The sequence below is a fragment of the Gorilla gorilla genome, chromosome 12, assembly GCF_029281585.2.
Source record: "Gorilla gorilla gorilla isolate KB3781 chromosome 12, NHGRI_mGorGor1-v2.1_pri, whole genome shotgun sequence".
Lineage (NCBI taxonomy): Eukaryota > Metazoa > Chordata > Mammalia > Primates > Hominidae > Gorilla > Gorilla gorilla.
In genome coordinates this window covers 111,328,735-111,352,937 of record NC_073236.2, presented here as the reverse complement: position 1 = coordinate 111,352,937, position 24,203 = coordinate 111,328,735, and the positions used below count along the sequence as shown (strand labels likewise).

Sequence of the window (24,203 nt, the reverse complement as noted above, 5' to 3'; positions counted from 1 at the left end):
TAGTTCTTTTTCCAGGGAGAGCAACTGCTAAAGTGCTTTACTGTATTTCTAAGCTGTGTTTGTCATTAATGATGACATTAACAAACCTCAAATCAAGGTCTACGGAAAATCAGGCCAGTGAAATGTGATGTGCTCTATCTTAACAATAAGATCACAGATTAAGTTAACTCCTTCCACCCAGGTTTGCTTCATCTGGTTTATTACTGTATCTCTTGCTGAGACTCCTTCAGAATGGCCAACTGGAGAACCACCCCCACCACAATCAACCAATCTATCAGATGACATCAGGCACTTTCAGGGTGGTATGGCCATAGACCAATCAGTCTATCTATACATATGTATGTACACACAGACATAAACATAGGGGGGTGTGTGTGTCTCTGTGTGTGTGTGTGTGTGTGTGTGTGTCTCTATGTGTTTTCTGCCTGCTACAAATTTAGGAGACAGGAATGGTAGGTTTCAGCTGCCTCTTTAGCAAACTGTAATGATAATATTTTTGAAGGAAATTTATCTATCTCTGCCATATTTTACCCAGTCCCAAGGATTTCCCCTAACATTTGCATACGAGCTAGTGTTCACAGGATTCACTGTATGATGCATTGTGGCAGTAAGAATACAGTGTTTGACTGTTATCACCAGAAGCTAAAATAAACCACTCTAGAGTTGGAGGGAAAAGGTCTTATTTTTTGTTTTGTTGCCTTTTTAACCCCATTGCCTGATTTCTTTGAGAAGAGGTCATTTTAAAGTTCTCCTGCACAGCCTGGTGGACATGCGCTAATGTGTGCAGCTGGCTTTGTGATTTGATATTGTTCTTCTAACCACATGGTGTAGCTGTGGATGGCTGGGAAGAGCCAAGCAGGCTGTAATCATGTGGAAGGGTGCATATGTGCATGGTGCATGTGTGCATGGTGTGTGTGTATGTGTGTGTGTGTGTAAGGGTGGATTCAAGGCATGGCGGTGGGGAGGAGAAAGAACACTGAAGAAAGATAGTCAGCAGCTCTTGAATCTAAGAGGCAGAGTTGTCATCAGGCTGTGCAGTGGCAGCTACAGTTGTGAGGGTTGCAAGACAATTTATACATACACACAGGAGAAACAACTCTAGTCTTTTTTCTTTTTTATTGAAGGGGTCTCACTATATTGCCCAGGCTGGTCTCGAACTTCTGGGCTCAAGCGATCCTCCCAACTTGGCCTCCCTAAGTGCTGGGATTATAGGCATGAGCCATCACACGCAGCCAAATATTTATTTAATTTTTTACAGGCAGGCTCACTTTGTTGCCCAGGCTGGAGTGCAGTGGTGCAATCATAGCTCACTGCAGCCTCTGCCTCCTGGGCTTGATTCCAGGTTTTTCAGGTCCAAGCGCAGTACTTGACTGCAGTCAATGGCTTTGATAATCAAGTGTTTCTATCAGTGGTTCTGAAAATGTGGTACCCAGACTGGACTGGCAGCATCAGCATTACCTGGAAACTTGTTGGAAATGCAAATCCTTGGGCCCACCCCAGACCTATTGAGTCAAAAATTCTGAAGGTGGGGCCCAGCCATCTGTGTTTTCACAGGCTCTCCAGGTGATTCCGATGCAGGCTTAAGTGGAGGACCGCTGCTGTATATATTTTGCACACATATATTTACAACTTTGTATGTGTGAGTTTGTATCCTTTCATAGGAAGAGGCAAGAACTTTTACTTTTCCAATGAGAGCAAATCCTCATTGGGAGTGGCTCTCTCCATTGGCAGACAGCATGAAAGAAGGTAGACAAGATGTCTCCATGAAAGGAGACGAGACCTGGAGACCTGGAAGTCCCTTGAGTATGTTTTCCACTCAATGTTAATCCGGCTTCCTGCACAAGTATAATTCCACAGCCATGATTTGGATGTTGATGGGTGCTGTGGGTTGAATATAGTCCAGCTGTGTCAAAATCATCTCATCCTGTGTTTCACTGCAGGCCTGAAAGCTTTTTTTTTTTTTTTTTTTTTTTGAGACGGAGTCTTGGTCTATCTCCCAGGCTGGATTGCAGTGGCGCAATCTCGGCTCACTGCAGCCTCCTCCTCCCAGGTTCAAGCAATTCTCATGCCTCAGCCTCCCAAATAGCTGGGACTACAAGAGCACACCTCCACGCCTGGCTAATTTTTGTATTTTTAGTAGAGACGGGGTTTCATCATTTTGGACAGGCTGGTCTGAAACTCCTGACCTCAGGTGATCTGCCCGTGTCGGCCTCCCAAAGTGCTGGGATTGTAATCTGGTCACGCTACAGGCTTTATAAGCTGTCTTTGGCAAAGAAGGCTGTTGAGAAAGCCTCCTGCAGACAACTTTCAGTTTATCCTTCTTAAGCACTTAACCACTGAAATGTACCAGGGTGGGCCACTCCCTGGTACAAACTCTGTACTAGGCTTCTTCCAAACCACAAGAGCTATTTCAATAATTTAGTGCAGCGTTGTGCCACTAGACACAATAGAAGCACATCAGCAAAGGTAGAGCTGTGGCCAAGTCAGGGTGACCTTGGGGGTGAGGTAATTTGGGGGAGTGGGAGGTGAGCTTGTGACTTGAGAGACCAAGCTATATATGGCTTAAGAAATTCTAGGCGTGGTCCCCCAAATACACTAGGATTCACATTCTTATGTGTATAAGGTAAAGGGGTAGGTAGATGTAGTACCTCTGTGTGTATGTGAGTAATTACATATATAGCAATATCTGTGTTAAACTCCTAACTTGTTAGCCAGGCATAAAAGCCTATAATCCCAGCTACTCAGGAGGCTGAGGTGGGAGGATCGCTTGAGCCCAGGAGGCCGAGGCTGCAGTGAGCCATGATCACACGCCACAGCCTAGGTGACAGAGTGAGACCTTGTCTCAAAAAATAAAAATAAAACGAATATATTGATAGATGCTATAACATAATTGAACCTTGAAAACATTATGCAAAGTAGAAAAAGCCAGACACAAAGAGTCACGTATTATATTATTCTATTTACATGAAATATCCAGAATAGATAAATCTATAGAGGCAGAAAGCAGATTACTGGTTACCAGATATTGGTTAGGCCCTGTGGCCCTAACCTACCTTTCCAAGGTGGTTTTCTCTTTGCTCTCTCATATATGCTTCATGCAAGCCAAACTGTGACTAGCTGGGCTTTCGAGACATCCAGGCTCGACCCTACCACATCCATCCATCACGCTTTTCCCTCCATCACCCGATCTCGCTCTCCCTCATCCTCCTGTTATTCCTGAGGCTTAATTCAAATGCGACCTTCTCCATGAAGCCTGCTGTGACCCCCTCCTCAGGCCCCCCAGGGGAAGATCATCCCTCCAGCTCTATAGCTTCACATCACTTCACACCTCTCTTAGTGTTTATCAGTCTTACACTATAATAACTATGGCTATTTCTCATTTTCTGCTTAGCTTGTGAGCTTTTTGAGGGCATTCTCTGTTTCTGATCACTGTGTGGTCTCCAAAGCACCCAGCCACTGCTTGGTGTTCAACATGTTTGTCCTGTGAGTTAATAGCTGCCACATCACACGGAATGCTCAAACTCAAAAGATAAAAATATGTATAGTCAAGCTGTGGAAAACAGCTTGATGCTTCCTCAAAAAGATAAGCATAGGATTACCATATAACCCACCAATTCCACTCTCAGGTGTATACCAAAATAATTGAAAACAGGCATTCAAACAAACACTCGTACACAGATATTTATAGCAATACTAGTCACAATAGCCCAAAAGTGGAAATAACCCAAATGCCTATCAATGCATGAATGGATAAACAAAAGTATGGTATATCCATACAATGGAATATCATTCAACAATAAAAAGGAATGAAGTGGTTGGGCTCTGTAGCTCATGCCTGTAATCCCAGCATTTTGGGAGGCTGAGGTGGGAGCATCACTTGAGGCCAGGAGTTCAAGACCAGCCTGGCAACATAGGAAGGCTCTCTCTACAAAAAAATAAAAAATTGGCTGGGCACGGTGGTACACACCTATAATCCTAGCTACTCAGGAGGCTGAGGTGGGAGGATCACTTGAGCCCAGGAGGTCGAGGCTGCAGTGAGCCATTATCATAAGCCACTGCACTCCAGCCCAGGTGACACAGTGAGACTTTGTCTCAAAAGATAAAAATAAAACGAATGTATTGATACATGCTATAACATAATTGAACCTTGAAAACATTATGCAAAATAGAAGAAGCCAAACATAAAAAGTCACATATTATATGATTCTATGTACATGAAATATCCAGAATAGATAAATCCATAGAGGCAGAAAGCAGGTTATTGGTTACTAAGGACTGGGAAGAGGGAGAAATGGAGAGTGACCACTTAATGGGTTATAGGGTCTCATTTTGGGGTAATGAAAATGTTTCAAAGCTAGATAGAGGTGATAGTTGCACAACATTGTGAATAGACTAAATGCCACTGAACTGTTCATCTTTAAATGGTTAATTTTATTTATATGAATTTCATCTCAATTAAAAAACAGTCGGCCGGGTGCATTGGTTCTCGCCTGTAATCCCAGCACGTTGGGAGGCCAAGCCGAGTGGATCACAAGGTCAGGAGATCGAGACCATCCTGGCCAACATGGTGAAACCCTGTCTCTACTAAAAATACAAAAATTAGCCAGGTGTGGTGATGTGCACCTGTATTCCCAGCTACTCAGGAGGCTGAGGCAGGAGAACAGTTTGAACCTGGGAGGCAGAGGTTGTAGTGAGCCAAGATTGCACCACTGCACTCCAGCCTGGCGACAGAGCAAGACTCTGTCTCAAAAAAAAAAAAAAAAAAAAAAAAAAAGTCAGTGGCATAAAAGTATTCCTTTTTCACTTTAGAGAAACTGAACTGATTTTTATAGGATGATGTAATATTTTATCCCAAATATCAGATCCTAGAATAGATTAAGTATTGGTTGCATTTCCATGGCAATTTCTTCCCTCCTCCCAAATCACCTTGCCAAGGGCCTGCCACCACTCGCCTTGTAGCATCTGGTCTCACCAAATGTGAGCACAGCTCCCCACTTAAAGCAGGATCCACCTTTCAGCTTCCTGTTCCTGTGTCCAGGTGCCCCAGAGAGGAAGCCAGCACTCAGACTCCACAGCTGGCATTGCAGAGCCCATTGACAAGCATGGGTTTTTCCTATCTTTTATCCAAGGTGTCTTGGTAGTAAAAACTGACTTTTTCTTTATTATCCTGGAAGTTGTTCCTTTGTTTCAGAGTAGATGGGTCCAGTGCTTTCCTGGAAGCCCCATTTTCCACTCACTCCTGCTTATATTCTTAGTTCATAGGCTGAAGCCGGCTGACATCAATGTAATTGGAGCCCTGGGTGACTCTCTCACGGTAAGTGACCCTGATGCAGAAGGGGCAGGAGGGGAAAAGATTTTGACTAATATGAGAACCTGGAGAGGAAAATGGAGAGAGAAGGTCTCACGCCTGGCTCTTAGATGCTGCCATCTCGGGTCCTGATCTCCATCTCTCCATTGTCCGACCCACCCTGGCATTCAACAGCATTCCCTTCCCATCATGGTTTCCCACCTCCATTCTGGTCTCATCTTCCTCCCCCAATGCTGAGATGAAGGAGAGAGCAGGAAGTGGAGGGACCCCAGAGGGAGTGTGGGTGACAGGAGTGACCCACCCCAAGTCACACAGCTGGTCAGCAGAGGGGCAGGATTGGACAAGATCTCCCGACCATGGTGTAGGACTCCTCCAAGGATCCAGTGCTTTGTTTTGTCCATGTAGAAAAGCTAAGGGAAGGTACCAGGAAGAGAGGTGAAGAGATGATGAGACAGGGCAAGTGCTAATGGGGGCAGGGAGGTGGGGGAGGGTGGGAAGACGGGAGTCTGTGGAAGAGGCAGATAGGCCAGAGATGTTCCAAACCCACTTCTGCATCTGCCCCTGGGTGACATCCCAGACCCTGCAAAGCACTATCCATGAAAAGCAGAATAAGGCCCTTGAGAGCCTGGGGGCTGGGAGTCCCAGAGGTTCCTAGACACAGCTTCCATTCAACAGCCTCTCATCAGAGTCCAGCTGCTATTCTCTGGGCCAGTAGAATACAGGGTCTCCAGCTGAATCCTCCCCAAGAACAAGCAGACACCTCTCATGTCTATGGTCTATCACAATGATATCATCCACTCAGTGGGATGTATCTTCATGACAAAATCCTGTGAGGTATGACTTTCTTTAGATTCAACCAATAAAGGCTGGGCCCAGTGGCTCACATCTATAATCTCAGCACTTTAGGAGGCCAGGGTGGGAGGATCACTTGAGGCCGGGGGGTCAAGGTGAGCCTGGGCAATGAAGCAAGACCCAATCTCTACAAAAAAAAAAAAAAAAAAGAAAAAAAATTAAGCATGGTGAAACATGCCTATAGTCCCAGCTACTTGAAAGGCTGGGGCTGGAAGATCACTCGAGCTCAGGATTTCGAGGCTGCAATGAGCCACAATGGTGCAACTGCACTCCAGGCTGGACAACAGAGCAAGGCCCTGTCTCTAAATCAATAAGAAGGTGAATGAAGCTGGGCAAGGTGAAGTGCCTAAGGTCACACAGCTTGTAAGTGCTCGAGCCAGGATCACAAATCAGGGATCCTGACCCTAAGTCCAGGGCCCTATCCCTATGCTGTGGCAGCCTCCTCCATGGCCCCTCAGCCACTCTTTACCCCAAAGGCCTGACTGCTCATAACCTCCCAGGAAGGACTGGCAGGCTGGGCCTTAGCAGCTTCATATACCGCTTGTCCCAACCTCTTCCTGCCCGGCAGGGCCTGACATCACCTGCTCCCAATTCCCTGGTCTCCTTGAAGATACTCTCAGGACAAGGGGTCATCACATCTCGGCACAGCTGCTCAGGGGTTCCTAGGGAGGCAGCACTTTGGGTGTGAACCTGCCTGGCAGGTAGCAAAGGAACTGGGCACCAGAGAGCAGGGATCACACCTGGGGGGCCTCTCATGGAGGCCAGCCTTCACCCCCAACTGCCTGGGAGGCCAGTCTCAGCATGCCCTTCAAAATGCTCAGAAACAAAGTGCTTTAGGCAAGGGACACGCACCTGGAGAGTGTCCACATTGTGCTTTCTTCAGCTGATGATGGCTACGTGGGATTTCATTTTATTACTACATTTTAAACTGTGCATAGGTGAGATATATTGGTATAAAAGGATAATGATGTATTTCCTGTTATGATACACTTCACAACTTTAAAAAAATGAGAAAAACAGGACCCTGAAATGTATCCTTTTGAAAAGGTACAGTCTAATTTCAAGAGCACTTTTGCTGGACAAGTTTTACTTGGTCTTGGCCTAGGCAGGGTTTCTTAGAATGAAGCAGAGCTGTGAGTAGCACCAGGCATTCCCAGTGGGCGCTCTCACTCATCTCTGAAAAGGCAGGATACATATGGAGACATAGTGCCATCTAGACCCTAGATCCCAGAGAGTGCCCAGGTGGTCCTGGCCAGCATAAGAACATAGACCTTTTGGCAGGTAGGCAGAGGTGGGCCACTGGGGAAAGCAGAGAAACTCACCCCCTCATTGTTCCCTCTCAGGCAGGCAATGGGGCCGGGTCCACAGCTGGGAACGTCTTGGATGTCTTGACTCAGTACCGAGGCCTGTCCTGGAGGTGAGTGAGGGTGTGGCAAGGCCCCAAAGGCCCCTTCATTGCAGAGCAAGGGAAACCCCCTGAGCGTTCTAGAAAACAACGCCTTAAGCAGAAGGGTGGGCCGTTTTGTTCTTTTCTATGACCAACTTCTAGGTTTAATTTGAAAAAGGTATTCACCAGCCTCCTCAAACCACTACATTGCCCAAAACAGTAGCTGAGCCTTGAGCCAGGAGTCTAGGAGAGAAACTACATAAATGTTTGGGCTGGAAATGCTTCTCTGGCTTCCATTTCTCCCTCTGTGATACAATCTCAGAAGGAGGCAGTGGCCTGAGTGATGCACAGATCATTGCCTTTGGAACCAGAGTTGTAGCTGAGCCCTAGCTGCCCAGTTGGATGTAACCTTGGGCAAGTTCCCTAACCTCTCTGAGCTTCTCTCCTCATCTCTGATGCAGAAATAATGCTACTACTTGAGCACTGTCTGAGGGCTAGAAAGAATTTAAGTGTCCAGCACAGTGCTTGACACTAAGTATCTGGTAGTTGGCATTGTTATTATAGGGCCTTTATTTTGCAGATGAGGAAACAAGGCTCAGAGAGGGCAAGTAACCTGACCAAGATCACAGAGCCAGAAGGTAAAAGATCAGGAAGCAGAGCAGATGCTTCCTGGCCCCCACCAGTGCATTCCCTTATCCTGTATCACTTTGGGCAGGCTTATTTCTGCTCTGTATGTGATCAAACCTCTGCTGCAAGCCCAGGCAGGTTTGGTGTTTCCTCACCTGGAATCTGGCATCTCTATCTGACACCTGCTTTAACCTGAGTGCCGAGTCTCTGGCATCCTTCCTCACGCTGCAGCACAGTTAAACCCAAACATTTGGGGAACCTTTTAGATGCTCCTAGACACCCTTGGCACAGAATGGGGTGGGGGGTGTGGAAAAGCAGGGAATCCAATCCACTCTGGAATGCTGCATATTTGCATGCCTAGAAACCCTTCTAACTTTGATCACCTTGGAATTTTATTATTGGCTTGGAAAATGGCTGGCTCTCTAGAAGACACCTTCTAAAAACGGCTTTTCCAAGCCAAGCAGGAAGAGAAAAGAGAAAAAATAGGGCCAACTTTTTAAAAACTACGTTTACACCAATAATATTAATAATGCACGCTGCAGTGGCTAGTTGGAAACGGGCTGGCAGACGAGGGACTACTTCCCCTTTGAAAGCAGGGGTGCAAGGAACCAACCTACCTCCCCTGCCCCAACATCAGCGAAAATCAGCCGCCGGTTTAAAGCTGGCGTTTTGTTTGGATGTGCTGGCCTATGGGGAGGGGAGTCGTATTCTGGTTTGCTTTTTCCGTTTTTCTACTGAAGTGATGGGGAAAGGGCAAGCTCCAGGCCCCCGGGCTGTTTCTCGGGAGACGGGCGTTTCTGGCTAGTGTCTGAAGGGTCTCGGCGTGGCTGGCATTTTAACCCTTCATTTTCTTTCTTGGACCCACGTTACAGCGTCGGCGGAGATGAGAACATCGGCACCGTTACCACCCTGGCGAGTGAGTACGCGGCGGCGGCTGGGATGTTTGGTTGGGGGCGGCCCCTGCACGCTTCCCGCTCCCCCTGCAGGTGGCGCGGGCCTCGGGAGGAGCCCCGGCTGCAGGAGCCCGCTAAATTCACCAGGGGGCGCTGCCTCCCGAGACTGCCGCCCAGCTCCGCTTCCGACAGTGACGAAAGCCTTAGAGTTGGGGGTGGAGCGGGGTTCGGGGCTTGGGGGCCCGGGGCGGGGAGGTGTCAAAAAGAAATTGTCTTTGACCAAGGGAGGAAGAAAGTAAAGCGGGGAAAAAGATCACATCTTAGTGCAAGTCATTAAAAAGTGATTCAATAATCTGGCATGAGATTAGAGAGAATAAAGAAAAGTGATTCAAGAAAAAAGAAAAAGAAACCCTGTTGTGCGGCGCCTGCCTTTCCCAGCAGATCACCCCCGCGAGAGGCATCGATCCAGGCACCTGGGGCGCAGGCACAGCTGCGCACAGATATTGAATTGCGGGGTTGCTGTAGGAACCGCTGCTGTTGCCGCAGGAGGAGATGAAGTTATCTTGTGCAGGCTGTGCAGACACAGCCATTTTGGGACTCAACACTTTCCTTAATTTACTTTCCACCAACCTGCTCGGAATGATTTCTTTCTCTTTTTTTTTTTTTTTTTTTTTTTGAGATGGAGTCTCGCTCTGTTGCCAGGCTGGAGTGCAGAGTGGCGCCATCTCAGCTCATTGCAACCTCCGCCTCCCTGGTTCAAGCGATTATCCTGCCTCAGCCTCCCGAGTAGCTGGGACTACAGGCCCCCCCACCACACCTAGCTAATTTTTGTATTTTTAATAGAGACAGGGTTTCACCATGTTGGCCAGGATGGTCTTGATTTCCTGACTTCGTGGTCTGCCCGCCTAGGCCTCCCAAAGTGCTAGGATTACAGGCGGAATGATTTTTTAAAGTCTGATTATATTCTCTGAAGGGTCTGATCTTATCTTTTTAAAATTCTCGCCAGTGCATACACATCTCCGTGCTTGTTCTTAAAGTATGCAAGCGATACATGTTTAAATTGAATTCTTCCCCTGGAATCTTCTGGCTGATAATTTTGCCTGGGAGGAATTTAACTGGTCCCATTTTCATTTACTTTCCTGGTACATAGCCCTTTGTAATATATATTTAGAAGCTAACAACTTGAAGCCACCAAGACTTGGATGAGGGGGACATCATAGCTTAATCTCCACATAGGCAGAGCAGAGCTGAGCAGACTTCGCGTTATCTGTTTTGGTTATTTGTAAATCCTGTCGAATTTAGGTAGACAGGGTTCTGTGCCACAAGCACTCTCTGCCTTCTTTATATCTAGGTCTACACACATGAGCTATAAATCAGTTCCTCTATTGCTAGGAGATGGTTCAGGGTGCTTTTGTGAGTGTGATGAACTTGGCTGTGGGATGGCCCAATGTATGCAATAGCTTTTTGGGCTCTTTACTTCCCATGCTCGTATTATGGACAAGATAATTGGATAATATTTGGCTTCACCTCTTTCACCAAAGTAATTTACAAAGGATTGAGACAATGTTACCCCACAGGTGGATGACTTCCCTGACACACTTAGCCCAGAAATGGATTATCCGCTATTTAGACTCTTCTTGCTAGAGATGTGAAGACTATTTGATTGTAGGGGCTAGATAATCCAGGGGGAAGTAACTATATGGAAACGTGTTAGAAAACTCATAAGAATGTAAGGGCAGAACAGAATCCCCGTTCAACCCCCTGTTCAATTTAATCCAGCAAATATTCCAGTGCTGAGTGCTTGGAAAATAGGAGAACAGTGCTCCGATGACATCACCGAAGTCTCTTTGGCAGCATGTCTTCCTAAAGACAGACACATGACTAATATTTATAGATGTGTACAAAGCTTAGGGGAAAATAAACATAGAGGCTGTTAACCCTGTCTTCTGAAAAGGAGCGTCAAGAATTAGAATTCGTCAGGTAAGGAAAGGGGAGAGAATGTTCCTGGCAGAGAGAACTGCCTGCACCAGCAAGTCGTTGCCCTATCCAATGTGCGGTTCCTCCCTATGATATTCTTGCGAAGTAGCTGGGTAGGCTGTGCTGAGTTCCTTCTACCTCCTAGGGAAGCTGCCACCTCCTAGGACAAACCATTCCACTTTCAAATCGCTCAGGTGATTTCACAGTCCTTTCTTCTCTTGAATAGAAATCGGAGCAATTTCCATTTATTAGTGTAATATCCCCAAACCTCAAGGAATGAGTCCAGTCCATCTGTGCTGAATAAACCTGCAGCAGTGCTGGGTTCTAGCAAGCACTCTGCTGAATGGGGCCCTAAAGTCCTGGCTGCTACCCGGCCAGTTTCTTTCTCACATCCTAGCAGATTGTGAGACAGCGGGGGCAAGTGTCCTTGTGTTGGAGCTGAGATACCAGCCATTCTCAGCACCTACATGTCTTTGAACAAATCTCCAAGCTTGTCTGAACTTTGTTTTATTTCTAATTCAGTCCATAATCATGTATTGAGCATTATATGAGGCCCTGGGGTATATATAAACCCTGCTCTCAGGACGGCTCAGCCAAGTTGGAAAGATGAAAACGTGAAAAGTGTGGATCCATATTAGTAAAGGCAATTAGAATGCATGAGATTGCAAAGTTCAACAAAACTGACAAAACTTTAGACTGACAAAAGGGAGGGGAAATGAAAATCAAGAATGAAAAAGGAGATACTACCAACCTTACAGAAATAAAAAGGATTATTAGAGAATACCATGAACAAATTGTATGCCAATAAATCTGATAACTTGGATGAAATGGACAAATTCCTAGAAAGGCACAAACTACTGAAATTGACTCCATAAAAAGTAGAAAATCTGAGGCCAGGCGCGGTGGCTCACGCCTGTAATCCCAGCACTTTGGGAGGCCGAGGCAGGCGGATCACGAGGTCCAGGAGATTGAGACCATCCTAGCTAACACGGTGAAACCCTGTCTCTACTAAAAATATAAAAAAAATAGCCAGGTGTCGTGGTGGGCGCCTGTAGTCCCAGCTACTTGGGAGGCTGAGGCAGGAGAATGGCATGAACCCTGGAGGCAGAGCTTGCAGTGAGCCGAGATCGCGCCACTGCACTCCAGCCTGGGCAACAGAGTGAGACTCCATCTCAAAAAAAAAAAAAAAGAAAATCTGAATAGATTTATAACAAGCAAAGAGATTGAATTAATAATTTTAAAACTTCCCACCAAAAAAAGCCCAGACTGTCTCTGACTTCGCTGGTGAATTCTATCAAACATTAGTATCAATTACTAGTTCTTCACAAATTCCTCCCAAAAACAGAAGAGGAAGGAATGCTTCACAACTCATTCTATGAGTTTTACCCTGATAGCAAAATAAGACAAAGACATCACAAGGGAAGAAAAGTATGACCAGTAAGTATTATGAATGTAGACCCAGAAATCCTACACAAAATACTAGCAAACAAAATCCAGCAATATAAAAAAAAAAGTATACCTCATGACTAAGTGGAATTAACCCAGGAATACAAGGCTAGTTTTCAACCTCAAAATCAATTAATGTAATATTCTATGTCAATAAGATAAAAGACCAAAACCACACATCATGATCATCTCAATGGATCAGAAAAAGCATTTAACAAAAATGTAACACCACTTCATGATAGAAACACTCAACAAAGGCCGGGCGCAGTGGCTCACGCCTGTACTACCAGCACTTTGGGAGGCCTAGGTAGGTGGATCGCTTGAAGTCAGGAGTTAGAGACTAGCCTGGCCAACATGGTGAAACCCTGTCTCCACTAAAAACACAAAAATTAGTTGGGTGTGGTGGCGGGTGCCTGTAATCCCAGCTGCATGGGAGGCTGAGGCATAAGAATAGCTTGAGCCTGGGAGGCAGAGGTTGCAGTGAGCTGATATTGCGCCACTTCACTCCAGCCTGAGTGACAGAGTAAGACTGTCTCTAAATAAATAAAGTAAAAAAAACACTGAACAAATTAGGGATAGAAGGAAAACTCCTCATTCTGATAAAGGGTATCTTTTAAGAGCCCACAGCTGACATCATAGGCAATGGTGACAGATGGAATGCTGCCCCCTCTCTCTGATAATCAGGAGTAAGACAAGGATGCATGCTCTTGCCACTTTTATTCAACATCACACTGCCCATGGCAGTTAGGCAAGAAAATGAAAGAACAAGTACCAAGATTGGAAATAAAGAAATAAAACCACTTCTATTTAAAGATGACATGATATTATATAGAGACAATCCCAAGAAATCCACTAAAAATTATTAGAGCTAATAAATGAGTTCAGTGATTGCAAGGTACAAATCAATATACAAAAATCAATTATAATTCTTTATACTAGCAATTAATATGAAAATGAAATTAATTCCATTTACAATAGCATCAAAAATAATAAAAGGAATAAATTTAACCAACTTTAACCAAAAAAGAGCGTCTCTTTTAAGATCACAAAACATTGCTGTAAGAAATTAATAGACCTAAATAAGTAGAAAAACATCTGACACTCATGGATTAGAAGATTTAATATTCTTCATAATACTCCCCAAATCAATCTACGGATTCAATGTGATCCCTATCAAAATTCCAGCTAGGTCCTTTGCAGAAATTTGCAAGCTGACCCTAAAATTCATGTGGAAATTCAAGGGACCCAGAATATCCCAAGAAATCTAGAAAAGAACAAATTCAGAGGATTCATACTTACCAATTTCAAAAGTTACTATAAAGCTATAGTAATCAAGACATGTGGTACTAGCATGAGGATAGACATATCGAACAGTGGACTAAGATTGAGAGTCAGAAATTAAACTCTCATATTCATGGTTAACTCATTTTCAGCAAGGATGCCAAAACCAATGGGGGAAAGAATCGTCTTTTCAATAAACTGTGCTGAGACAACTAGATAGTTACAGAAAAATGAGGTTGAACTCCTACCTCACACTTTATACAAAAATTCACTCAAAATGAATCATAGACCTAAATGTAAGAGCTAAAACTAACTCTAGGAAGAAAATATAGGAGCAAATCTTTATGATCTTGAGCTAAACAAAGTCTTCTTAGATATGCCACTAAGACAAGTGACAAAAGAAAAACAATCGATATTTTGCGCTTCAAAGGATGTCATATCATATATCAAAGAAAGTAAAGACAGCCCAAAGAGTGGAAGAAAACACTTGCCAATCCTATATCTAATAAGAAACTTATGTCTAGAAATTATAAAGAACTCTTAGAACTCAATAATAAAAAGATAACCCAGTTAAAATTGGGTAAAGGATCTGAATAGACATTTTTCCACAGAAGTCATGCAAATGACTAGTAAGCACTTGAAAATATGCTCAACATCAGTAGCCATCAGTGTAAATCAAAACCACCATGAGATTCCAATTCACATCCACTAGCATGGTTATAATAGGAAGACATAATAAGTGTTGTCAAGGATGTGGAAGAATTGAAGCCCTTGTAAACTGCTGGTGGGAATGTAAAAATGGTGCAGCTGCTTTGGGAAAAGTCCTGGCAGTTCCTCAAAAGGTTAAACAGGGTTAGGGTTAGAGTTAAACAGAGTTTAACCTTTTCCACTCTTAGATATATATCCAAGAGAAATCCACACAAAAACTTGTACACAAATGTTCACAGCAGCATTTTTCATAATATCCAAAATGTGGAAGTAACTCCAAAGCCCCATCAACTGAAGAATGGATAAATAAAATGTGGTATATCCATCCAATGGACTATCATTCAGCAATAAAAATGAATGCAGTACAGTTGCATGCTACAACACGGGTGAATGTTGAAAACCGTACGCTAAGGGAAAGAGGCCAGTCACAAAAGGTATGTTGGGGTATGTGATTTCATTCATATGACATGGCCTGAATAAGCAAGACTACAGAGACAGAGTAGATCCACGATTGCCACAAGGTTGCAGGGAATGGGGAGTGACTGCTAGTGGGTACTAGGTTTCTTTCTGGGGTGATGAAAATATTCTAAAGTTGATTACGTGGTGATGATTGTACAACTGTGTGAATATGCTAGAAGTTATTGAACTGTATACTTTCAATTGGTAAATTTTATGGTAAGTGAATTGTATCTCAGTAAAGCTAGTATACAGTTAGAAAAAAAGAAAAATACACGAGAAAAGCCTGTAACCCAGACTCACATTTCTTCAACAATAATTGAAACATCTGTCGTGTGCTGCCCTGTCGTTAAGCGCCATCCTGCTGAACATTTTCTTCCCATGCTGAGTGAAGGTTGGGGTAAGAGTAGGGGCTGCGGAGTGGGGACTCTGTTCCTTAACACCCACTGGTGCTTATCAAAGGAATTTGAAGATTGCTTTGCGGTAGTCACTAAGCGTGTCTTTTCCTTGTATTTGCAGACATCCTCCGGGAATTCAACCCTTCCCTGAAGGGCTTCTCTGTTGGCACTGGGAAAGAAACCAGTCCTAATGCCTTCTTAAACCAGGCTGTGGCAGGAGGCCGAGCTGAGTAAGCAGGGGTGACCGGGGCGGTGAACAGCACACGTCCTCTGGGGACCAGGGGTGGGCTTGGCCTAAACTGGGTTTATGGCTGAAGGTTGAAGGGCTTTGTCAGGGGAAAGGGTTTCAGGGCCAAAGCCTGGACGGAGCTCTCTTGGAGGTGTCACAGAAATCTGTGAGCCTACCCTAACCCCCACCCCCAGAAACTAGTCACAATGGACTCTGATGCCAGGCATATGCTCTGAGCAGATTACTTTGCCTGTCTGTAAATCTCACTTAAGACATAGGTTACAAGCAGGCTCATTCTGCGTCCCAGTTGTCACTGCTATGTCACTGCTGTTGCAGAGTCCTGCTCTCCCTCCCTTCCTCAGCTGTGCCTTTTGGGCTTTAAACTCTGCATCCTTCCAGTGTCCTGGGAAGAGCACCAGCCCTGGGAGGGGAGGCCCTGAGTACGAGCCCGGTTTCCTCCCTGGCCTCTCTAAGCCTCAGACTCTAAGAGGTGGGGCTGGTTAGGAACCTCTCCCACAGGGCAGTCATGAAACTCAAATGCCATATTGGATACGAAAGTTCTGGTGAGCTGTAAATAGTGTACACGTGACACACGTTGGGCAAAATGGTGGTCCTGGCATTAATGCAGCAAGGTGGCAGGCCCACCTCGGGGGAAACATCAGTGAGCACGGCCATCACTGTCATGGTCCCTGGGCACGGCCAGGCCGGTCCCCAAGATTGGGCAGGTCAGCTTTCCTAGGTCCCATCCCTTCACTGCATTCCAAGATTCCAGGGCCTTGAGTGCTGCTTGAGGTTTGCTGCCTGGTCAGAGAGCAAGTGAATGCCATACCTAATCAAGGAAAAATAAAATTGGATGATCCTTTCTTTCTTATACTATTTGTATTTATTTTTAATTTTTATTTCAACACTTTTTGGGGTACAGGTAGTTTTTGGTTACATGAGTAAGTTGTTTAGTGGTGATTTCTGAGATTTTGGTGTACCTGTCACCTGAGCAGTGTACATTGTACTCAATATGTAATCTTTAATCCCTCACCCCCCCCACCCTCTCTGAGTCCCCAAAGTCCATTATATCATTCTTTTTTTTTTTTTTTTTTTTGAGACAGGGTCTTGCTCTGTTGCCCAGGCTGGAGTACAGTAGTGTGATCTCAGCTCACTGCAACCTCCACCTCCCAGGTTCAAGGGATTCTCCCATCTCAGCCTCCCAAGTAGCTGGGATCACAGGCACACATCACCATTCCCGGCTAATTTTTTTTTTTTTTTTTTTTTGGTAGAGATAGGGTTTCACCATGTTGGCCAGGCTGGTCTTGAACTCCTGACCTCAAGTGATCTGCCTGCCTGGGCCTCCCAAAGTGCTGGGATTACAGGCATGAGCCACCATGCCTGGCCCATTATATCATTCTTATGCCTTTGCGTCCTCATAGCTTTGCTCTCCCACTTATAAGTGAGAACATACAATATGTGATTTTCCATTCCTGAGTTACTTCGCTTAGAATAATGGCTTCCAGCTCCATCCAAGTTGTTGCAAATGACATTATTTCATTCCTTTGTATGGCTGAGTAGTATTCTATGGTGTATATATACCACATTTTTTTATCCACTTGTTGGTTGATGAGCACTTAGGTTGGTTCCATATCTTTGCAATTGCAAATTGTGCTGCAATAAACATGCATGTGCATGTGTCTTTTTCATGTAATGACTTATTTTCCTTTGAGTAGATACCCAGAAGTGGGATGGCTGGATCGAACGGTGGTTCTACTTTCAGCCTTTAAGGAATCTCCACACTGCTTTCCATGGCGGTTGTACTAGTTTACATTCCCACCAGTAGTGTAAAAGTGTTCCCTTTCACCATATCCAGGCCAACACCTATTATTTTTTTGACTTTTTAATTATGGCTGTTCTTGCAGGAATAAAGTGATATCTCATTGTTTTAATTTGCATTTCCCTGACACTTTTGGTTATGTTGAGCATTTTTTAATGTTTGTTGGCTGGTTGTATATCTTCTTTTTAGAATTGACCATTAATGTCTTTTGCCCACTTTTTGATGGGATTATTTGGATTTTTTAGATCCAATTTTAGTCACAAACATCACACTACCATGTGGTTCCTAGGACTCATGTGGTTTGGTTCCTAGATTTCCTGACATCCTTCCAGCTCTCAGCACCATCCTGAGACCATTGGCCACCTAAGTAGCTTTCTTATTCATTGCCAGTGGGAAAGGTGAAAGAGTATCCAAAGTAATGGCTAACACAGACCCCAATAGACTTTGTTTGTTTGTTTGAGACAGAGTCTCACTCTGTTGCCCAGGCTGGAGTGCAGTGGCGCGATCTCGGCTCCCTGCAACCTCCGCCTCCCAGGTTCAAGCGATTCTCCTGCCTCACCCTACTGAGTAGCTGGGACTATGAGTGCATTTTTTGTATTTTTAGGAGAGACAGAGTTTCACCGTGTTAGCCAGGATGGTCTCGATCTCCTGACCTCAGGATCTGCCCACCTCGGCCTCCCAAAGTGCTGGGATTACAGGTGTGAGCCACTGTGCCCAGCAGGCCCAATAGGTTTTATGATGAATTCTGAGGCTTTCTTTTCCTTTTGATGGGGATAGGATTAAAAGGCTGCAGGTTTACTGCTTTAATAGTACCATAATCTTGCTTTTTCCAAGCATATGTGGGCTGGTAGTATAAGAGGAAAGACAGTTGTAAGAATGATTAGGTCAGGGAGGCATCCAAGAATGAAACCTTAGAGTCAAGAGCGTAAAAGTAACCAAAATGAGTGTGATTCATCTGGCCCTGGGTTTCTATCCTTGCATTTCCAGAGGCCTTGGGGCTCTTTCATGCAAGCAATCCAAGCACATCCTGGGTGGCAGGGAAAAGTTGGGGGTTATTATTCCCATATTACAATCGAAGAAACTATAGCACAAAGAGGCCACATGGCCTGAACAAATGCATCGACTTGACCACATAGTCTGGCCTTGTGCCCTGCAGGCTTTATTCCAGGTCTGACAATAGCTGTCATGCAGATACAGCAGTGCACCATTTACAAGGCACCCTCACGTTTATCATCCCTGTAGTCTGCACAATAACCATGAGATGAACAGAGCAAAACGTCAGACTCCCATGTTTTACCAATGATAAAACTGAGCTTCAGCCAGGCACAGTGGCTCACGTCTGTAATCCCAGCACTTTGGGAGGCCGAGGTGGGTGAATTACTTGAGGTCAGGAGTTCGAGATCACTCTGGCCAACATGGTGAAATCCCGTCTCTACTAAAAATACAAAAATTAGCCGGGTGTGGTGGCGGGTGCCTGTAATTCCAGTTATTTGGGAGGCTAAGGCACGAGAATTGCTCGAACCTGGGAGGTGGAGGTTGCAGTGAACTCAGATCACGCCATTGCACTACAACCTGGGCGACAGCACGAGACTCAGTCTCAAAAAAAAGAGTTTCAGAGTAGTTGAGTAATCATCCTCAAACTCTGTTCCATCGACAGAGCAGCTGCTCTGATAACTTCACATTTACAGATGAGGAAATCAAGGCTCAAAAAGGTTAAGTGACTTACCCGAAGTTCCCATCCAGGTAATGGAATACCTAGTGTACTATGACTCACATTAGGCCAGTAGGGCTAATAGATAAGAGGGGAAGAAGATGACCACTAATGTTTCCTGCTAAGCCCTGTGCCAGGGACTTTGTCAATGATGATGGTGGTAATGATGGCAGAAATAATTCAGTGGTTGCATACTATGTGCCAAAGCACTGTTGTAAGTTCTTTATATGGCACCTCATTTAATTTCCCCAACAACTCTATGAAGAAGGTATGTTACCATCCTCATTTCCTGAAGGGAAAAACGGAGGATTTGCAGGATCAAGTGGTCGGCCAAGGTCTCAGAGCTGGTCATTTGTGGAACCAGGATTCAAACCCTGGCTGTCTGGCACCAGCAGTGGCTCCCATCTACTGCTCCCAGTGACCCTCCAAGATCAGTGAGCTTGTCTCCATTTTGTAGTCTTTTTGAACCGAGAATTTAAGTCACTTTCACACAGTTAGCAAAAGGCACCTAAGTGTCCATCCCAGGTGCATTTGACTAGACTACATCATCTTAAGGGTAGGAGGGCTTAGGCCATGGCACCTGCCAAAATGGGTGGTGCCATGACATGTGCATGATGTGAAATACTCACAGGCAAAACTTCCGTTTGCCCTGAACAAGCCTGGCTTGGAAGGAAAAGAAAAGTACACCATCAAATATGCCAATCAGAAAATAGTCACACTGGCCGGGCACGGTGGCTCACGCCTGTAATCCCAGCATTTTGGGAGGCCGAGGCAGATGGATCGTGAGGTCAGGAGTTTGAGACCAGCCTGGCCAACATGGTGAAACCCCATCTCTACTAAAAATACAAAAATTAGCTGGGTGTGGTGACACACAGCTATAATCTCAACTACTTGGAAGGCTGAATCAGGAGAATTGCTTGAACCCAGGAGGCAGAGGTTGCAGTAAGCTGAGATCGTGCCACTGCACTTCAGCCTGGGTGACAAAGCGAGACTCCATCTCAGGGAAAAAAAAAAAAAAAAAGGAAAATAGTCACACTGAGAGTCACCCCCTCCTACGTGCAGTGCTCTGGCCTTCCCAAGCACAGTCAGAACCCCACACCCCCGCAGTGGAGCCTGAATGGGGAAGAAGCTCTGCGACACGGCCTTCAGTCCATTTTCCTGCAGGAGGCCCACCCTGGGCCTTCCTCCACCATACATTTGATTGCTGTTCTCTCTGCTAAGGGCCCCTGCCAGTCCCCACTCCTCACAGCACTTCCTCTGGTATGTTTCCACAGGGATTTACCTGTCCAGGCCAGGAGGCTGGTGGACCTGATGAAGAATGACACGGTGGGTCCCTGGGATGGGAAGTAGGCAGGAAAAATCCCTGGACACAGAGAAGATCAGCTGTGGATTGAGGGGTGGTTGGGAGCCCGGCTTGGGTTTCTAGCAGACACATCTGAAGCCTAAAACACTGCTTCTCTGGAAAGGGGATTCCTATTTGTTCAGTCAGTTGGCTGTTGAAATTAAACATCTACTGTGAGTCAGGCATCAGGCTGGGGCTGCAGATGCACAAAAGAATACAACACAGTCCTGTCCTCAAGGAGCTTAGAAGGGGAGAGCAATGTGAAGAATCAAATTATAAAACAGTTGCCACGTGCTCCATCGAAAGGGCTCTGTATAAGACAGGGTGGGGTGCAGAAGGGACCGGCGCCTCTGCTTAGGACAGTCAGGGAAGGCTTGAAAAGGAGATTTTGGCTGTTATTCTGGGCACATGGCCTACGGGAGAGCCCTGGTCTGCAAGGAGCAGTACCAAAAAATAAAAGTAGAGGAGATGTTTGAGCCGGGTTCTGAAAGATGAATATGCAGCTCTCCCTCAAATGAAAGCACGGTCTCAATTCAGAGGCTTTTTGCAGGGGTTTCTAGGTGGGTAAAATAAAAAGAAAGATTAGGATGAGTTATGTTATATATAATTTAATGTACATCAAAGTCTATTATTGGGAGGTTCTCAGGGTATTTCTACCCTTAATGTCAAACTTTCCTGGATCTTGTTCTCACCTTCCTCCTTCCACGCTCTTTTGGAAGTGTAGATCAGGGAAGCAAAGCTATGTAGGCCTGGGGCAATATAAGAGGCTTGCAGGGCCGTGGCTGCCCTGGGGCCATAGTTTATGGAATGTGTATGGCTGCACCCTCTCCACACCGCCCTGTGACTTCATATACTTTTCCAGGTCCTCTTTGGAGGAGACAGATCCCAGAGGTGGCAAAATCTTTTCAGAGCTTGTGCTTAGAGCTGCCACCTTACCCTACTCAGCCTCTCTGGCTTGACTAGTTCATGGGCAGAACTAGTCACCAGTGTGAGTATTCCAAATTTGGAGAGCGCCCTCTTAATGAAAGATGGTCTTTCTCCCTTAAGGCACAATTAGAATTCAGGATTTCTAGAAGATTCTGGAACAAACGTTCCTTTCCCATGGCCAAGACCAGCTTCCTTATCCCTTCCCCACTTCCTTGCTATGCTGGAGATGGAGGAACAGAGCTCAGAGGGCATCTGTATCCACTCCCACCAGGACACGTGGAAACTGACATGTGTGCTTTTGTGTGTGGACAGAGCCACATGCAAGTTCAGTGATTCCACCTAAAATAAATGAACCATTTAGCACCTATGATCTCAGGACCCTAAAACCAAGGAACAGAAAATTCAGAAGTCCATGAGACACTCTGGTGTGTGAGGACCCATCTTTTCTAGTTGCAAGCATTTTGTGTTTTCCTTGACTTGACTCTGGGACAAGGTGCTTACTTGTATGTTTCTATTCATTTCAGAGGATACACTTTCAGGAAGACTGGAAGATAATAACCCTGTTTATAGGCGGCAATGACCTCTGTGATTTCTGCAATGATCTGGTAGGTCTCCAGGCACTTTACTCAAGGCTCACCCCCAGAGAAGGATTTTCACAGCCCGGTCACTTGCTCTGCCCGGCAGGAGTACAGCTAAGTTGGGACTCAGGCCTGGGATGAACCCTGAGACTGAGAAGGCATTCACCTCCAGGGAACCATTCAGCTGGGCAAGCAGGATTAGTTATAAGATTGATCCTGATTAAGTTTCCTATCAAGGGAGCTTGATCATATCATTCTAGAAAGCAAGATAACACCCAATGACTAGAAAAATCTTTCCCATGTTCACAGAGAGTCACAGGTTAGCTCCCTTCCCCAGTCTCCAGCAGCCTTGCCCTTTCCACCTTTGTGCTGTCACTTGTATGGGAAGGTCGATTTCCTGCAGGCATTTGGGCAAGCTTCAGAGCCAAGTCATTCTGGGCTGGTGGGAAACCCAAGATCAAGGCTGCTGCTCCATGGATGCTGCGTGTCCTCCTGGAACCTCAGTCTCTGAGCTGATAGAAGCCTGACAGGGCATACCCACTAGTCTCCCACCCACGCCTATGCCAGGAATGTACTAGGAGCAAAGCAGTGGCTAAGGAAACACAGGCCCTGTCCTCAGGAACTTGCACTGCCAGCGGAGAGAGAGACAGGCAATTCATCACAGCACAAGGCAGACATCAGGATGTTGTTGTAGGGATACACACAGAAGAGAGGTCTAAAAGCAAAGTTGGCTGGGTGTGGTGGCTCACACCTGTAATCCCAGCACTTCGGGAGGCCGAGGCAGGCAGATTACCTGAGGTCAGGAGTTCAAGATCAGCCTGGCCAACATGGTGAAACCCTGTCTCTACAAAAATACAAAAATTAGCTGGTTGTGATGGCAAGTGCTTGTAGTCCCAGCTACTTGGGAGGCTGAGGCGGAAGAATCGCTTGAACCCAGGTGGCAGAGGTTGCAGTGAGCTGAGATCATGCCACTGCACTCCAGCCTGGGTGACAAAGCGAGACTCCATCTCAAAAAAAAAAAAAGCAAAGTTGCTGTGGGACCCTGGTGTGTGGGAAAGGGGGTTGTTGGAGAGATTTACACAGAGCAGGAGACTTTCCAGCTCAGGCTTGAAGATGAGGAGGTTTGTCAGGCAGAAAGGGGACCAGCAGAGTGAGGTTTAGGAAGCAGTGGCCTTGCTCTGGCCTGTGAGCATCTACCTGGAGGGATGCCCCAGCCCCCAGGCCCCTCACAACCCACTTTCTTGGCATCAAAGTCACCAGGAGTCAGGAGTTTTCAAGCTGTGATCTGAAGGGCCCAGAGGGGAGCCTTGGGGCTGCTGGTAGCCCGTGGGGAGGTGGGACCCTGGGCCCCTCCCCTGCTCATGTTAAGTGACACAGCTTTCATATGTTCCATACAGCAGGGCTTTTGGTTAGATTTCAATCAGAGAAAGAGTTCCACTGCTGAGAAAGCTTTAAAACCGCAAATATCGAGATCAGGAGAAACAGTTAAAATGTGTTTAGGCTTGGTGTGGCCGGTGTTTCACAGGACGCTCTTCCCCTCTTCCCCTCCCATTATTGCCTTGATTTATGTAGGGTGTGCTTTCATACATGTAGGGTGTGCTCAGTAGCCCCAGACACTGAGGCTCCAAGCAAAAGAGATCGGGCCATAGGACAGAGGCTGCTCAGATTGCAGGAGATCTTAGAGTCATCTGCTCGGACATCCCCATGTTAGAGGGGCCTGGAGATGTGATGCTTTGGCTCTACAGTTAGTGGATATGGAGTAGATCCAGAGCTCCATGCAAAAAAAAAAAAAAAAAAAGAGAGGCATAGGCATTTCCCTGAGGGCCACAGCCATGACAAACCTGAGGATCATGAGGCTGGTGTCGAGGCTGGGGCCCCAAAGACAAACACTATTTCAATATTGCCCACTGTGACTGAATACAGAAAGAAGGGGACTCTGGCCAGGTGCGGTGGCTCATACCTGTAATCCCAGCACTTTGGGAGGCCGAGGTGGATGGATCACTTGAGCCCAGGACCAGCCTGGGCAACATGGTGAAACCCCATCTCTACCAAAAAATACAAAAATTAGCCAGGTGTGGTGGCACGCACCCGTGGTCCCAGTTACTTGGGAGGCTGAGGTGGGAGGATCGCTTGAGCGCAGGAGGTGAAGGTTGCAGTGAGCCATGATCACACCACTGCACTCCAGCCCAGGAGACAGAGTGAGATCCTGTCTCAAAAAAAGAAAAAAAAAAAAGAGAAGGGGACCCAAGAGAGAAAGTAGCCTT

General features: G+C 45.9%; 1 protein-coding gene across 1 annotated transcript in view; it reads left to right on the top strand.

The window, feature by feature from the left end:
• The window catches only part of PLB1 (phospholipase B1), a 147,532-nt gene that overhangs the window by 61,922 nt on the left and 61,407 nt on the right, over positions 1-24,203 (top strand). The window contains exons 18-23 of the mRNA XM_019020713.4: positions 5,256-5,314; positions 7,504-7,577; positions 9,047-9,090; positions 15,455-15,563; positions 20,367-20,418; positions 21,886-21,966. Of these exons, the coding sequence (XP_018876258.4) occupies positions 5,256-5,314; positions 7,504-7,577; positions 9,047-9,090; positions 15,455-15,563; positions 20,367-20,418; positions 21,886-21,966 (419 nt within the window). The remainder of the gene's footprint in view (positions 1-5,255; positions 5,315-7,503; positions 7,578-9,046; positions 9,091-15,454; positions 15,564-20,366; positions 20,419-21,885; positions 21,967-24,203) is intronic.